General features: G+C 42.9%; 1 protein-coding gene across 1 annotated transcript; it reads right to left on the reverse strand.

Moving 5' to 3' along the window:
- Positions 1 to 6,361: 6,361 nt before the first annotated feature.
- On the reverse strand, positions 6,362 to 10,415 carry si:ch73-174h16.4 (leucine-rich repeat-containing protein 14). The gene is made up of 3 exons (XM_046355106.1): positions 9,733 to 10,415; positions 8,672 to 9,505; positions 6,362 to 8,521 (listed from the first exon to the last, which is right to left on the reverse strand). The coding sequence occupies exons 1-3, from the start codon at positions 10,005 to 10,007 to the stop codon at positions 7,948 to 7,950; spliced, it is 1,683 nt and encodes a 560-aa protein (XP_046211062.1). The 5' UTR covers positions 10,008 to 10,415; the 3' UTR covers positions 6,362 to 7,947.
- Between the last annotated feature and the right edge of the window lie 5,687 nt (positions 10,416 to 16,102).

Here is a 16,102-nt window from a genome sequence, read left to right on the forward strand (position 1 = left end):
ACTAGACGCTCAACATGGCACCTCATGGCAAAGAACTCTCTGAGGATCTGAAAAAAATAATTGTTGCTCTACATAAATATGGCCTGGACTATACAAAGATTGCCAAGACCCTGAAACTGAGCTGCAGCACGGTGGCCAAGACCATACAGCGGTTTAACTGGATAGGTTCCACTCAGAACAGGCCTCGCCATGGTCGACCAAAGAAGTTGAGTGCACAGTGCTCAGCGTCATATCCAGAGGTTGTCTTTGGGAAATAGACGTATGAGTGCTGCCAGCATTGCTGCAGAGATTGAAGGGGTGGGGGGTCAGCCTGTCAGTGTTCAGACCATACGCCGTACACTGCATCAAATTGGTCTGCATGGCTGTCGTCCCAGAAGGAAGCCTCTTCTAAATATGATGCACGAGAAAGCCCGCAAACAGTTTGCTGAAGACAAGCAGACTAAGGACATGGATTACTGGAACCATGTCCTGTGGTCTGATGAGACCAAGATAAACTTATTTGGTTCAGATGGTGTCAAGCGTGTGTGGCGGCAACCAGGTTAGGAGTACAAAGACAAGTGTTTCTTGCCTACAGTCAAGCATGGTGGTGGGAGTGTCATGGTATGGGGTTGCATGAGTGCTGCCGGCACTGGGGAGCTACAGTTCATTGAGGGAACCATGAATGCCAACATCTACTGTGCCATACTGAAGCAGAGCATGATCCCCTCCCTTCGGAGACTGGACAGGGCAGTTTTCCAATTTGATAGCGACCCCACACACACCGCCATGGTGACCACTGCCCTGCTAAAGAAGCTGAGGGTAAAGGTGATGGACTGGCCAAGCATGTCTCCAGACCTAAACCCTATTGAGCATCTGTGAGGTATCCTCAAACGGAAGGTGGAGGAGTGCAAGGTCTCTAACATCCACCAGCTCTGTGATGTCGTCATGGAGGAGTGGAAGAGGACTCCAGTGGCAACCTGTGAAGCTCTGGTGAACTCCATGCCCAAGAGGGTTAAGGCAGTGCTGGAAAATGATGGTGGCCACACAAAATATTGACACTTTGGGCCCAATTTGGACATTTTCACTTAGGGGTGTACTCACTTTTGTTGCCAGCGGTTTAGACATTAATGGCTGTGTGTTAAGTTATTTTGGGCGGACGGCAAATTTACACTGTTATACAAGCTGTACACTCACTACTTTACATTGTGGCAAAGTGTCATTTCTTCAGTGTTGTCACATGAAAAGTTATACTCATATATTTACAAAAATGTGAGGGGTGTACTCACTTTTGTGATATACTGTATATACATGTAGATATATATGTATATACATGTACATGTAGTAACCATAAAAGGGCTAAACAAATCCAAATATATTTTAAACTTTAGATTCTTCAAAACAGTCACCCTATCCCTTGATAACAGCTTTGCACACTCTTAGTCTTCTCTCAACCAGCTTCACCTGGAATGCTTTTCCAACAGTCTTGAAGGGGTTCCCACATATGCTGAGCACTTGTTGGCTGCTTTTCCTTTACTCTGCGGTCCATCTCATCCCAAACCATCTCAATTGGGTTGAGGTCGGTTGATTGTGGAGGCCAGGTCATCTGATGCAGCACTCCATCACTCTCCTTCTTGGTCAAATAGCCCTTACACAGTCTGGAGTTGTGTTGGGTCATTGTCCTGTTGAAAAACAAATGATAGTCCCACTAAGCGCAAATCAGATGGGGATGGCGTATTGCTGCAGAATGCTGTGGTAGCCATGCTGGTTAAGTGTGACTTGAATTTGAAATAAATCACAGTGTCACCAGCAAAGCACCATCACACCTCCTTCTCCATGCTTCACAGTGGGAACCACACATGCGGAGATCATCCGTTCACCTACTCTGCATCTCACAAAGACACGGCGGTTGAAACCAAAAATCTCAAATTTGGACCCATCAGACCAAAGGACAGATTTCCACCTGTCTAATGTCCATTGCTCGTGTTTCTTGGCCCAAGCAAGTCTCTTCTTGTTATTGGTGTCCTTCAGTAGTGTTTTTTTTTCAGCAATTCAACCATGAAGGCCTGATTCACACAGTCTCCTCTGAACAGTTGGTGTTGAGATGTATCTGTTATTTGATACTGTGAAGCGTTTCTTTGGGCTGTGATCTGAGGTGCAGTTAACTCTAATGAACTTATCCTCTGCAGCAGAGGTAACTCGGGGTCTTCCTTTCCTGTGGCGGTCCTCATGACAGCCAGTCTCATCATAGCTCTTGATGTTTTTTGCGACTGCACTTTTAAAAAATTGACTAACCTTCATGTCTTAATGTAATGATGGACTGTCATTTCTCTTAGCTTATTTGAGCTGTTCTTGCCATAGTATGGACTTGGTATTTGACCAAATAGGGCTATCTTCTGTATACCACCCTACCTTGTCACAACACAACTAATTGGCTCAAACGCATTAAGGAAAGAAATTCCACAAATGTACTTTTAATTCTACAAAGGTACACCTGTTAATTTAAATGCATTCCAGGTGAATACCTCATGAGTGTGCAAAGCTGTCATCAAGGCAAAGGGTGGCTACTTTGAAGAATCTAAAATAGATTTTGATTTGTTTAACACTTTTTTGGTTACTACATTATTCAATGTGCTGTTTCATAGTTTTGATGTCTTCACTATTATTCTACAGCATAGAAAATAAAGAAAAACCCTTGAATGAGTAGATGTGTCCAAACTTTTGACTGGTACTGTATATAAATATTATTTATATTAAAATATTAATTTAATACTCTCTAAAAAGAAAAGGTTCATGGAGTATCCTTTAGGGGTTCTTCAAAATGAAATTGGGGGAACCTGTAACGATGTACACTGAAAGTCGGAAAGCAAGTTCAGGTAGTGAATATATTTAATAAATAAAAGAACAAAACAAGAAACCACGCACCGACCTAGAACAGGAACAATGACGACTGGGGAAGAAACCAAAGGGAGTGACATATAATGGGCAGGTAATCAAGGAGGTGATGGAGTCCAAGTGAATGTCATTATGTGCCTAATGCTGGTGACAGGTGTGCGCCCTAACGAGCAGCCTGGTGGCCTAGAGGCCGGAGAGGAAGCACACGTGACAGAACCCCTGTAACTTCTTCAAATAATCGCTTTTAATGGATCCTCCTTTTGAAGAACATTCTGTGGTAATATTTTTAGCTACCCCCCCTCCCCTATTATTAATAAATAATAATAATAATAATAATAATAATAATATGCATAACAATATTTTAGTTGTCAGTGTTTATTATGATTTTTCTGACAAAGCAGAATTAAAAAATCTAAATATGAGGTAAACTCCTAGCAGAGCCCCAATTATTTTGGGTATGTCCTCTGGTGTGCTGATGTTCTCTGTATCCATAGCCAGAATGATTTTGCAGTGCATGGTGATCAAACAGGTTTCCTATTATATCCATCAGAGGTGTAGGGAGTGTGAAGTCTGTCAATCCCCCAAAAAATCAATTATACAGATGATGACCAAAACATGCACATGATGGTATTCATACCTTGTTTTTTGAGGTAAATGTGAATGAAAAAACGTGTTTAATGTTTTTCATACACATACCTTGTCCATAATGTAGAGGCCTATGGGAGGTAAGGATGCAGGATGGTAAATGTGATCTGCATAAAGATACCAATACCAATTGTATGCCTCCTTGTCTGTTTACCTGCAGACACAGACACAAAAGTGAGCAGTTCAGTCATTTGCACCCAATACAGCTACCCTATTCTTATAGCCTACATATTCTTACCTCTTTGTTGATAGAAATCCATTGAATTGTGTCCATTTTCTGGGACAAACCTTACCTTAAATTGAGGAGATCTTTAAAGTGCCTGCACCCGCTGTCCTTTCAAATTAAAATCCAAAAGTTTCAGCTGGGAAGTTAGGTTCCTGCAAGAACCCTCTCCAACTAAGGAGGCTCCTCGATGAACCCCACCTCCTATAGAGTTCTTGGAAGAACCTTTCGGGGGCAATTTTCAGTGCCAAGAACACTGAGGTTCTTCAAAGAACTTTGAGGATCTTAGAAGAACCCTTGTTGAACTCCTAATGTTTTGTATACAGTGGACACCTAAGCCTATTGGCCTATGCATGCAATGCCCTGATACATTTAGTGCTCAAATCTCATGACAGCTGAACTGTGAAGGTGGACAATTATTATTTTAGGAAAGTGGCCTAAAATATGTTATAGCTGTTTTTAAGGACATGTAAATGTGGCCCATTTGGCCAACATCCCTAGTGTATTGATTCCTAAAGAAAACTCGGAAATAGCATATTGCTTTTATGAAGATTTTAGAATATAAGCATGAAAATTTGTCACCAAATGGATGGAAACAAGCCTGTAAGAACTCCCCGCTCATACTCATCTGGAGGTTGAGATTTTTTTTTATCTCTATCTCTGTAATCTATGTAATTATATATGTATTTACAGTTTGTCAGAAGTGTACATACACCTTAGCCAAATACATTTAAACTCAGTTTTTCACAATTCCTGACATTTAATCCTAGTAAAAATTCCATCTTAGGTCAGTTACGATCACCACTTTATTTTAAGAATGTGAAATGTCAGAATGATAGTACAGAGAATTATTTCATTCAGCTTTTGTTTCTTTCATCACATTCCCAGTGGGTCAGAAGTTTACATACATGACCAAATACCAATTGAGTGTAACAGTATAGTTTCCGTCCCTCTCCTTGCCCCTACCTGGGCTTGAACCAGGGACCCTCTGCACACAGACAACAGCCACCCTTGAAGCATCGTTACCCGTCGTTCCAGAAAAGCCACAGCCCTTGCAGAGCAAGTGAAACAACTACTTCAAGGTCTCAGAGGGAGTGACGTCACCGATTGAAACGCTATTAGCGCGCACCCCGCTAACTAGCTAGCCATTTCACATTGGTTACAGTAGCATTGCCTTTAAATTTTTTAACTTGGGTCAAATGTTTTGGGTAGCCTTCCACAAGCTTCCCACAATCAGTTGGGTGAATTGTGGCCCATTCCTCCTGACAGAGCTGGTGTAACTGAGTCACGTTTGTTGGCCTCCTTGCTTGCACACATTTTTTCACTTCTGACCACATATTTCCTACAGGATTGAGGTCAGGGCTTTGTGATGGTCACTCCAATACCTTGACTTTGTTGTCCTTAAGCCATTTTGCCACAACTTTCAAAGTATGCTTGTGGTCATTGTCCATTTGGAAGACCCATTTGCGACCAAGATTTAACTTCCTGATTGATGTCTTGATGTTGCTTCAATATATCCACATAATTTTCCTTCTCATGATGCCATCTAGTTTGTGAAGCACCCCCACAACATTATGCTGCCACCCCAGTGCTTCACGGTTGGGATGGTGTTCTTTGGCTTGCAAGCCTCCCCCCTTTTCCTCCAAACATAACAATGGTCATGATGGCAAAACAGTTATATTTTTGTTTCATCAGACCAGAGGACATTCCTCCAAAAAGTATGATCTTTGTCCCCATGTGCAGTTGCAAACCGTAGTCTGGCTTTTTTGGGGCGGTTTTGGAGCAGTGGCTTCTTCTTTGCTGAACGGCCTTTCAGGTTATGTTGATATAGGACTTGTTTTACCGTGAACATAGATAATGTTGTACCTGTTTCCTCCAGCATCTTCACAAGGTCCGTTGCTGCTGTTCTGGGACTGATTTGCACTTTTTGCATCATAGTGCTTTCATCTCTAGGAGACAGAACGCGTCTCCTTCCTGAGCGGTAGGATGACTGCGTGGTCCCATGGTGTTTGTACTTGCGTACTATTGTTTGTACAGATGAACGTGCTACCTTCAAGCATTTGGAAATTTCTCCCAAGGATGAACCAGACTTGTGGAAGTTTACAATTTATTTTCTGAGGTCTTGGCTGATTTATTTAGATTTTCCCATGATGTCAAGCAAAGAGGCACTGAGTTTGTAGGTAGGCCTTGAAATACATCCACAGGTACACCTCCAATTGACTCAAATGATGTCAATTAACCTATCAGAAACTTCTAAAGCCATGACATCCTTTTCTGGAATTTTCCAAGCTGATAAAAGGCAGTCAACTTAGTGTATGTACACTTCTGACCTACTGGAATACAATGAATTATAAGTGAAATAATCTGTCTGTAAAATGACTTGTCATGCACAATGTAGATGTCCTAAACTATAGTTTGTTAACAAGAAATGTGTGGAGTGGTTGAAAAACGAGTTTTAATAACTCCAACCTAAGTGTATATAAACTTCAGACTGCAACTGTATGTTAAAAATAGGCACCACAATAGAAATAAAAATTATGTATATATGTATTTCTTTTACTGACAAAAATCAATCAATCCAAACTGTGCAGCAGCCAATTGACAAATGGAAAGAGACATCTGTTACAAAACACCAAAAAGTTTAATGACATTCGGAGATTGTCAAGCCAAGCCTTTTATACTGGTTAAGCCTACAAGGTAGAGAGGGATGTATTTCTGTTTGTCAAAATTGACAGGCTATTTATTGTGGTGAAAACACAAACCATGCTATTGAAGTGCATGAAGTCAGTATGCTTTGTTTATTGGTTGTGTGGTGCATTGGCACAGACACCTGTTGGTGGAAAATTCAATGCATGTATTTTATATATTTATAAATACAGCATCAAAATGGTGAACATCTGATTACCCCTAGCTAAGCATTGACTGCAGTTGGCTCTGATCATAGTGTAATGAAACAGGCAGGGAGAGTGAGCTCGCCTGTGGTGGTCGGCGAACCCATTAGCCTTCTGGCCCGTGGGCCTGCTACAAAAGCATGCTGAAGTGACAAGGTCGATATCCACGTTCATAAACACAGGGTCGCTACAGTTATAGTCATTTTTGGTCATAAACATCATTTTTAGTCAATTCTAAGAGGGAGGAGGCTATTACATTTACTTTACAGTGCAAAGGGAGTGTCTTGTGAAAATATTTTTTTATGTTGGGGAGGGGGGTGCATTTTTTTTTATGACACCATGAGTTGGACCAGCCCCCCCCCCACACCCACCCAGTAAATGTCCATCTATCCCTAAAGAAACTTCTTCAGCAGAGAAGATAATGCCATAGAAAATATATATAATTTTCATGAGAAATATCCACCTCGTCGCAATTCATATAAAGCTTTAAACACACTTATAAAGCCGACACCTTCCACACACAGACAAGTCTAACGCACTCATAATCAGATTGCTGTATTTCCAATAAGCTGTTAACATATCACACGATTAAATGGTTTCCAAAAACAAACTAGATAGGGATTATCGGGGTCTGTGTAACCACCATTCAGACTGCCCTTTCTGGACAACAGACTTGCACGGGCACTGGTGGCAGACAGGAAGGCACATGACGGTAGGGTAAAAGCTGTAACCGTAGCTCAGTGGGATTGGGACTGGGCTGATGATCTCTCTCTATCCGAACTGTTACCACTTCTTATACTTTGAGAATATACAATAACCTACCCAACCTACCCGTCATTTGGCACAAACGGACATACAGTGTATCCAACAACTGTATAAGTAAATAAGTACACCGTATTTGAGTTGGCTTTTTAGTAAGCACCCATTGAAGTGTGTTTTTCTGTAAGATCCTAATGCTCCTCTGAAACGGTTGAATAATCAGTTCGTAACACAAATCTAGATGACTGAATAGTGTAATCAGAATTATTCTGCCTGTAGTGGCTGGTGGGACATTAAAATCGGAGACCAGGCTCATAGGAATTAATGGAACAGAATCAATGGAACGGTTTCAAACACATGCTGTTCCATCCCAGCCATTACTTGTGAGCTGTCCTCCCCTCACCAGCTTCTGTTCTATATTTAAAAAGCATTTCCAACAATACTGAGGTATAAAAACATTGACAATTTAGGACGAATTATTATGAATGATTGACAGTAGGCAGGCACGTGTACAGTCATGTGGTTTTAAAATTGGAGGGGGTCATTCTTCCAATGACCTCACTGCTCCACCAAGTCTTTATTGTAGTTGAGAAGGTCGCAGGTCAGTAACAGGTCCGAGCGGCCACTCTCCATCACCACCCTGTCCAGTTGGAGACTGGTGGCCTCGTGGACCTCCACCAGCTCATCCAAGGGCCAGTCCAGCAGCTGGGCACTGGAGGGCATGGGGGGCAGCCCAGGCTGGTAGTCCTCCAGGGGATTGGGGTACAGAAGCTGTCGGAGGGAGGGCATCCTGACCGCCGTCCTCACCAGGTCCAGGAGCCCGGCCATGGAGAGCGGGTTCAAGGCGAGGCCTAGGCTCTTCAGGCCCCGGCAGCAGCTGAGCGACGGGAGCATTGCCGCCAACAGGCCGTCGGTGAGACCACAGCCACTCAGGGAAAGTTGCATGAGGCAGCTGGACGCCTGGGAGAGGAGGCGACGCACCGAGGGCAACGCCAACTCATCCAGCCTGTTCTCACTCAGGTCCAATTGCTGCAGTGAGGAGGCGTGCGGGCTGCAGGATAGATAGGAGAGGTCGGCGGGGGTTAGGCTCAGGTAGGGAAGCTCCAGCACCTCCAGCGGCTGAGGGAAAGAGCTAGGGAACAGGGAACAAGTAGGAGGATGGGGAACAAGTGGGAGAGGGAACAAATACATGAGACACAGTTCAAGCTGTTCATGAGAATATGCACACACAACCTCCATCTTTACAGACCACATGCTAGAGACAATGGAGAGCTTGTCCTACCTGAGCAGCATGCGGAGGTGTCCAGGCAGCCGGAGGGCAGTGAGGCTGAGGCGGCGCAGCTGACTGAGCTTCCCCAGCCCCTGGGACATGTCCTTCATTGCCCCCTCCTGGCCAGCCATGTCTCTGCGGATGTCCAGGTTGCAATAGTGCAGGCGCAAGGAGCACAGCATGGGGAACATGGAGAGCTGAGGGAGGAGGAGAGCCAGGCCGGCCACCCCCAGGCAGCTGTAGCGGATGTCCACTCCCAGGAGGACATGACGGGGTAGGAGGTCTAGCAGAGATCCGATGCTGGAGACAGAGAGCTCCTCCACACGGACATACCTGCACTGTAACTTGAGGGGGCCTGTCGTACCCAGGGCTGCGCGCACACGCTCCCAGGAGCGGGCATTCACAAAGAGGTCAGCCCTCACACACACCACCACCTCGCTGTCTACCTCAGAGTCTGCCTCCCCCTTGCCACCTGCCACTGCTGCACTCTCCTTTCTCCTCTCCATCTCCATCCTCCTCCTCACCCCCTTCACCTGCTGGTCCTCCCGCAGACACCCCGATGTCTCCTCTTTCTCTTTTCTCACAGACTCCACCAGCAGCCCGCCTCCCTCTCCTTCCTGTAACCCTCCTCCTCTTTCTCGTTTGACCACGTCTCTCTCCCTTTCAATGGCCAGCACTCTCTTCCTTTCCCGTTCCCCCTCTCTCCCGAGGGCCTTCTGAGCTGCAGCCCTGGCCTGTACAACCATGGTGCTGAGGGCCACGGTCAGTGACCAACCACCCATTGGGTCTCCCACTCCTCCCTCCTCACACTGCAGCCCACATAGGTCCAGCACCTCGAGAGCACACCTAGGAATAAAATAGTGATAACATGGACAAAGATTGTCTGGTGCCCATGGATGTATGCCATCTTTGATGTGAGCTACCTCTATGACATTGGGAGATTGTAGGCTGTGAAGTTGTCGATTGATCTTACTATTAAAAAGTATTTTGTTTCCATTATTAAAAACCTCATTAACATCGCTGGATAATGTTGTTTCAGAGAAGTAAACTAACAAAGATTGATTGTGTGTTACCTTCTGTCCGACAACCCTCTGACCACCGCGAGCAAAAGAGCCTGGACACAGAGTCGATTTGGAGGACTCTGCCCCTGCCTCCGGCCGCCAGCCCGCAGAGTCCGCTCGGGCCATCGCTGCACCAATTCCCCGACAGCCAGCGGGCGGCAGTTGGTGAAGGCAGCCTCCAGAAGCGGTCTGTACAGTTCCCTGGGTACACAACCAAGCCAACCCGGAGAGGAACTGTGATCACTCACAACCTCTTTGGCACAAAGATTCACCAAGGGAAGCACCATCACTCTTGTTTTGAGCTGTTGATATATTATCCCCAATTATTTAAAGTAAATAAGCAAAGAATAACGACCGTTAGTAACTTTCCGGAGATAATTAAACGCGATATGTATATTTTGCAACTTTGCTGACTATCTATTGAGCGGTCTAGTTAACTATCTTATATGCCGGTGAACATTTTCTGGTAGCACTAACGTCAACTACAGTACTGTAGATATTAAGCAAAGGTCGCGAAGTAGATCGTTTGATAGCTTACACCAACTAAAAATATACTTTATATGTAAAGCCGATATCTAGATAATAAACATCCAGAAAGTATTCAACGATTGGTGGAAATGTCTCGGGTCAAAAAGATAGTGTTGCACATCATGTTAGCATGACAAGTCACAGATAGGACCGATGGATTGCCTACTCCGAATCGTTTATTATGTCGTTTACGGTTACTTACTGATGACGTTCTATATGATGACGCTTTCCATACGCGCCCCATTTTGATTTTCTTTTATTTAGTAGTCATTGTCACCAAAGATGGTAAATGGCTCGTTTAAAAAAATAACATTTTAATTCAATAGTGTCAGAATGTATAGCCTAATTATTATAGTATATTTATATTTGTGCATATACTGTTGATAACAGGACATAGCAAATGCACGAATGTTGGACGGCTATGCCCTATTCAAAACAGCAAACTGGGAACTCGGAAATCCTCGACTTCCGACTTCAGTGCATTCAGGACATACAAACTCTCAAATATATATATATATAAAAACAAGCCCCGACTGAGAAAAATATTTTGAACGGTCATCCAACTCGGGAATTCCAAGTCGGAAATTTCGTCCATCTTTCTGGAGCTTCGACTTTTCGACGTGAAGATCACTGGCGTTGTGATTTGATCTAGTTTGTTTCCAGAGTTCCCAGTTGTCTACAGCAGTGGTGTAAAGTACTTAAGTACAAATACTTTAAAGTACTACTTAAGTTTTTTTTGTTTGTTGCGTATCTGTATTTTACTTTACTATTTATATTTTTTCAAACTTTTACTTCACTACATTCCTAAAGGAAATAATGTACTTTTTACTCTATACATTTTCACTGACACAAAAAAGTACTTGTTACATTTTGACAGGAAAAGGATCCTCAACTGGCAGCTTCATTAAGTAGTACCCCGCAAAACACCAGTCTCAACGTAAAACAGTGAAGAGGCGACTCCGAGATGCGGGCCTTCTAGGCAGAGTTGCAAAGAAAAAGCCATATCTCTGTCCAGTGTCTTGTGTTCTTTTGCCCATCTTAATCTTTTCTTTTTATTGGCCAGTCTGAGATGCTGCATCCAAAATAACACTGTTTTTACTGCAGTAGTTTTGCAATGTAACTGCAGTTTCGGTGCAGTATAACTGAACTGCAGTTTTTCTGCAATTACTGCGTCCAAAATACCACAGTCGACTGCCGTTACCGTACTTTTACTGCAGTTTCAAAACTGCAATATTTTTGTTTAAGGGTTGTATGTGTATTAATGTAGTAATAGGTTAAGTATTTGGTCCTATATGCATTGCACACAATGAATACACACAACAAACATCAAGTTTATGACTCTACAAATTGGTTGGATGCATTTGCTTTTTGTTTTGGTTGTGTTTCAGATTATTTTGTGTCCAATATAAATTAATGGTAAATAATGTGTTGTGTTATTTTGGAGTCACTTTTAAGAAGATTCTATGTTTCTAAACACTTCTACATTAAAGTGGATGCTACCATAATTACAGATAATCCTGAATGAATCGTGAATAATGTTGAGTGAGAAAGTTAGACACACAAATATACCCCCAAGACATGCTAACATCTCACCATGACAACAGGGGAGGGCTGCATTTTTGGAGGGGTATGCTATTTGTGTGTCTCTAACTTTCTCACTCATCATTATTAAAGATTCATTCACGATTATCTGTAATCAGAGCTTGTTTTTACCCTAAATTCCCAATTGTTTTGAACCCACTGATGTGGGGGGTGGGGTTAGAGATTTCTGAGTTCTCACTTGTGCAGACCAGCTGGCTGGAGTGTTTACAGACATATTCAATTTCTCCCTATCCCAGTCTGCTGTCCCCAACTGCTTCAAGATGTCCTCCAAAGTTCCTGTACCCAAGAAAGCAAAGGAAACTGAACTAAATGACTAATCGCCCCGTAGCCCTCACTTCTCTCATCATAAAGTGCTTTGAGAGACTAGTTAAAGATCATATTACTTCTACCTTACCTGACACCTTAGACCCACTTCAATTTGCTTTCCACCTCAATAGATCCACAGACGATGCAATCGCCATGACACTGCACACTGCCCTTTCCCACCTGGACAAAAGGAATAGCTACGTCTGAATGCTGTTCATTGACTGTAGCTCAGCGTTCAACACCATTGTACCCTCCAAGCTCATCATTAAGCTAAGGACCCTGGGACTAAACACCATTGCTAAGCAGTAGCTGACGCGCTAGACCAGACACTGGGGGCCTAGGCAGAAGAAGCAAGGAGGTAGGCAGAGCCAAGCACGAGCTAGTGATTTCTTGTTGGCGCCTTCTAGCATGTATTTGCATATTTCCGTTAGGGAATGCCTACGCTGTGAAGTGAGTGTGTGCAATAACAATAACTCACCCTTGTATTCCAAATAAACACTTATATTCCAAATAAAGTCCACAATGTTTGTAACATATTCTAGTTTAGGGAACAGAAAACGGTATTGAGGTGAAATGTTTCATCAATGAGAAAATTTGCAGGATGTTGGCCAAAATCCATCTCGCTCCATCATCTCCCACTGCTAGTCACTGGGTTTCCTCCCATCACCCATTCAGATTTATACATCCGATGAAAAATCTAGCTCATTGATATGTGATTGTACCCTAACAGGTACTGTTTGTCCCTCCTGAGTCACCGTAGCAACAACAGCCTCATACACTTCCTAAAAATCTTCAGAATTAGGTGTTTGGTGCAGTATTTCTCAAGTAAAAAAAATTGCATGGAAAATTTGTCAGTCTATCAAGTCAGAAAAGTCCCTGCACACTCAGGACTGATTTATGAGAACAATAACATGTCTACAACTTCATCTGCAAGCTGTATCATGACACTAGGCAAGACCCAAACACAGACCCAGGAGGCAGATGGTTGGAGTTTAAGATGTTTAATAAATCCAAAGGGAATAGGCAAGAGAATGGTCGTGGACAGGTAAAAGGTCATAACCAGATCAGAGTCCAGGAGGTACAGAGTGGCATGCAGGCTCAGGGTCAGGGCAGGCAGAATGGTTAGGCAGGCGGGTACAGAGTCCAGAACAGGCGATGGTCAAATCCGGGATGACTAGAAAAAGGAGAAAAGGCAAAACAAGAAAATGGGAAAACCACCGGTAGGCTTGGACATACAAGACAAACTGGTACAGAGAGACAGGAAACACAGGGATAAATACACTTGGAAAAACAAACGACACGTGGAGGGGGTGGAAACAATAACAAGGACAGGTGAAACTGATCAGGGTGTGACAAGCTGTCAAACTATTATGAATAAAGCAAAAACTACACACTTTATCCATGCACAAAATCATTTGCTAGCTAGCTAAAGTATCATACCTATTTGTCAATTAAGCTATAAAGTAGTAGCTAGCAGGCACATTGAGCAGCCAGGCTACATTCAGCATATCAAGTCATTGGCGAGTGGCGATGTGTGTGCTGTGCTTTGGCGCCGTCTTGTATTTTTACAAGTTTCTCACTATATCTATTACCAGAGTGTGTGTCTGTCTGATAGTGTTTCATAGCGAATCGTGTTACAAAACTGGTCCAGAGGGACACAAGATGCTCACAAATGGATTTTGGAATTTTGACAAATTGCATTTGGGATACACGTGCGCTCTGAATGTCTAAATTCACATTTTTTTCCACAGAAAGTGGCAGATTCAAGTGATCCCTATCAAACACATCAGCAAGTGGCCACTCTATAAATAAGGGCTTAGGGCTAACTGTTATTTCAACATAACATTGGCGAGCGTTGTCTTATGTAAACAAGTCTGAGGCGCTGCGTATAGGGTATGTCTGTATCACTATCTGGAGGTTCTGGCTGCTGTGATTGGATAGAGCACGTGCAGCTGATAGAGCGCAATCAGCACAGCTGCTTTTCTCGTAATCAGCACAGCTGCTTTTCTCGTGTTAGTGGGCACGATCATAACCCAAACCCAACCCTCATTAAATCGGATGAACTCACTTACAAAACTCTGTTTGGGACAAGACTGACTTCATGACCAAAATGATGCTATTTATACTTTGCAGTCAATTTTGACACTAGAATGTATGTTTCTGACTCATATCGATGCCACATAGACCGTTTAAAACCAGAGCAGTTGATTCTAAGGGGCAGTTGACATTTAAAAATAAAAGTTTAGATCACATAACATTTCAAAGTATGTATTAAGGTGACTGTAATGGAATAAACGTGGGGAAAACAAGTGTAGACATTAATAAATGCATGTTTATAGCTTTGGAACCAACCAACAGCAGCTCACTTTAAAGTTTTCTTTGCTGACCATAATTTTGACTTGTCTGACCGCTTGCATGATGACGAGTTCTCACACGACTGGCCTATCTGGGTGTTGTTTCTTGTCTGAATGATCTGAATCTAGGATTACAGGGACTCTCCGCAACTATATTCAAAATGCGGGACAAAATTGAGGCTATGATTAAGAAGTTTGAGCTCTTCTCTGTCTGCCTTAACAAGGACAACATATGGACAATATCAAATGTGACATAGCGAAGCACCTGAGTGAGTTGGGCGCCCAATTACACAGGTACTTTCCCGAAACGGATGACACAAACGACTGTATTCGTTATCCCTTTCATGCCCTGCCTCCAGTCCATTTACCAATATCTGAACAAGAGAGCCTCGTCGAAATTGCAACTAGCGGTTCTGTGAAAATATCATTTAATCAGAAGCCACTGCCACATTTCTGGATTGGGCTGCGCCCAGAATATCCTGCTTTGGCAAATCGCACTGTTAAAACACTGATGCCATTTGCAACCTATGTGAGAGTGGATTCTCGGCATTCACCAGCATGAAAACTAAATACAGGCACAGACTGTGTGGAAGATTATTTTTAGACTGAGACTCTCCAATACAACCCAACATTGCAGAGTTATGCGCATCCTTTCAAGCACACCCTTCTCATGAACCAGTGGTGAGTTATTTACAATTTTCGATGAACAAATAAGGTTATATATTTAAGATGGCTAAATAAAGAGCTAAATTATTAATCATTATTATATGATTATTTGTGCCCCGGTCATATAAGAGCTCTTTGTCACTTCCCACGAGCCGGGTTGTGACAAACTTACACCCATTCTTATGTTTAATAAATGTATCGTATAGCGTATGTTTGTGGCAGGCTTACAATGATGACTAAAAACAACATTTGAGCGTGCGCTGACCCTGGTGCTAGAGTGGGTACGCAGCTGGAGGTTGAACGTTTGAAGGGGTACGGAACTATAACAAGTTTGGGAACCACTGATTTAGTGTTCTGGGCTCCCGAATGTTAGATTCCAGACTGTATCACAACCGGCCGTGATTGGGAGTCCCTTGGGGCGGCGCACAATAGGCCCAGTGTCATCCGGGTATGGCCGGGGTAGGTGGTTATTGTAAATAAGGATTTCTTGACATGCTTAGTGAGATAAAGGTTAAATATATATTTTTAAATGAATTATTTATACTACCACAAGATGGCAGTATAAATAGGCCAATGTGGCTTTCTTATTTTGCAAAAGAGCAGATAGAAGATATACCAAACAACCGGGATGTCCTTTTGTGCAAGCACAGGGATAGCAAGCCCAGGGCAGACTTTGTTGATAAAAATCAAATCAAAAGTTATTTGACACGTACGGCGAATACAACAGGTAGACCTTACAGTGAAATGCTTAATTACAAGCCCTTAACCAACAATGTAGGTTTAAGGAAAAAATATTTGAAATATAACAAATAATTAACGAGCAACAGTAAAATAACAGAAGTCATGACAAAATAAGTGTAACTTATTTTTTTTAAACAACGTGAAAAAAAACGAACGAAATAGCACAGTTGGTAAGGACCACATAA

The sequence above is a fragment of the Oncorhynchus gorbuscha genome, linkage group LG07 (assembly GCF_021184085.1).
Source record: "Oncorhynchus gorbuscha isolate QuinsamMale2020 ecotype Even-year linkage group LG07, OgorEven_v1.0, whole genome shotgun sequence".
Classification (NCBI taxonomy): Eukaryota; Metazoa; Chordata; class Actinopteri; order Salmoniformes; family Salmonidae; genus Oncorhynchus; species Oncorhynchus gorbuscha.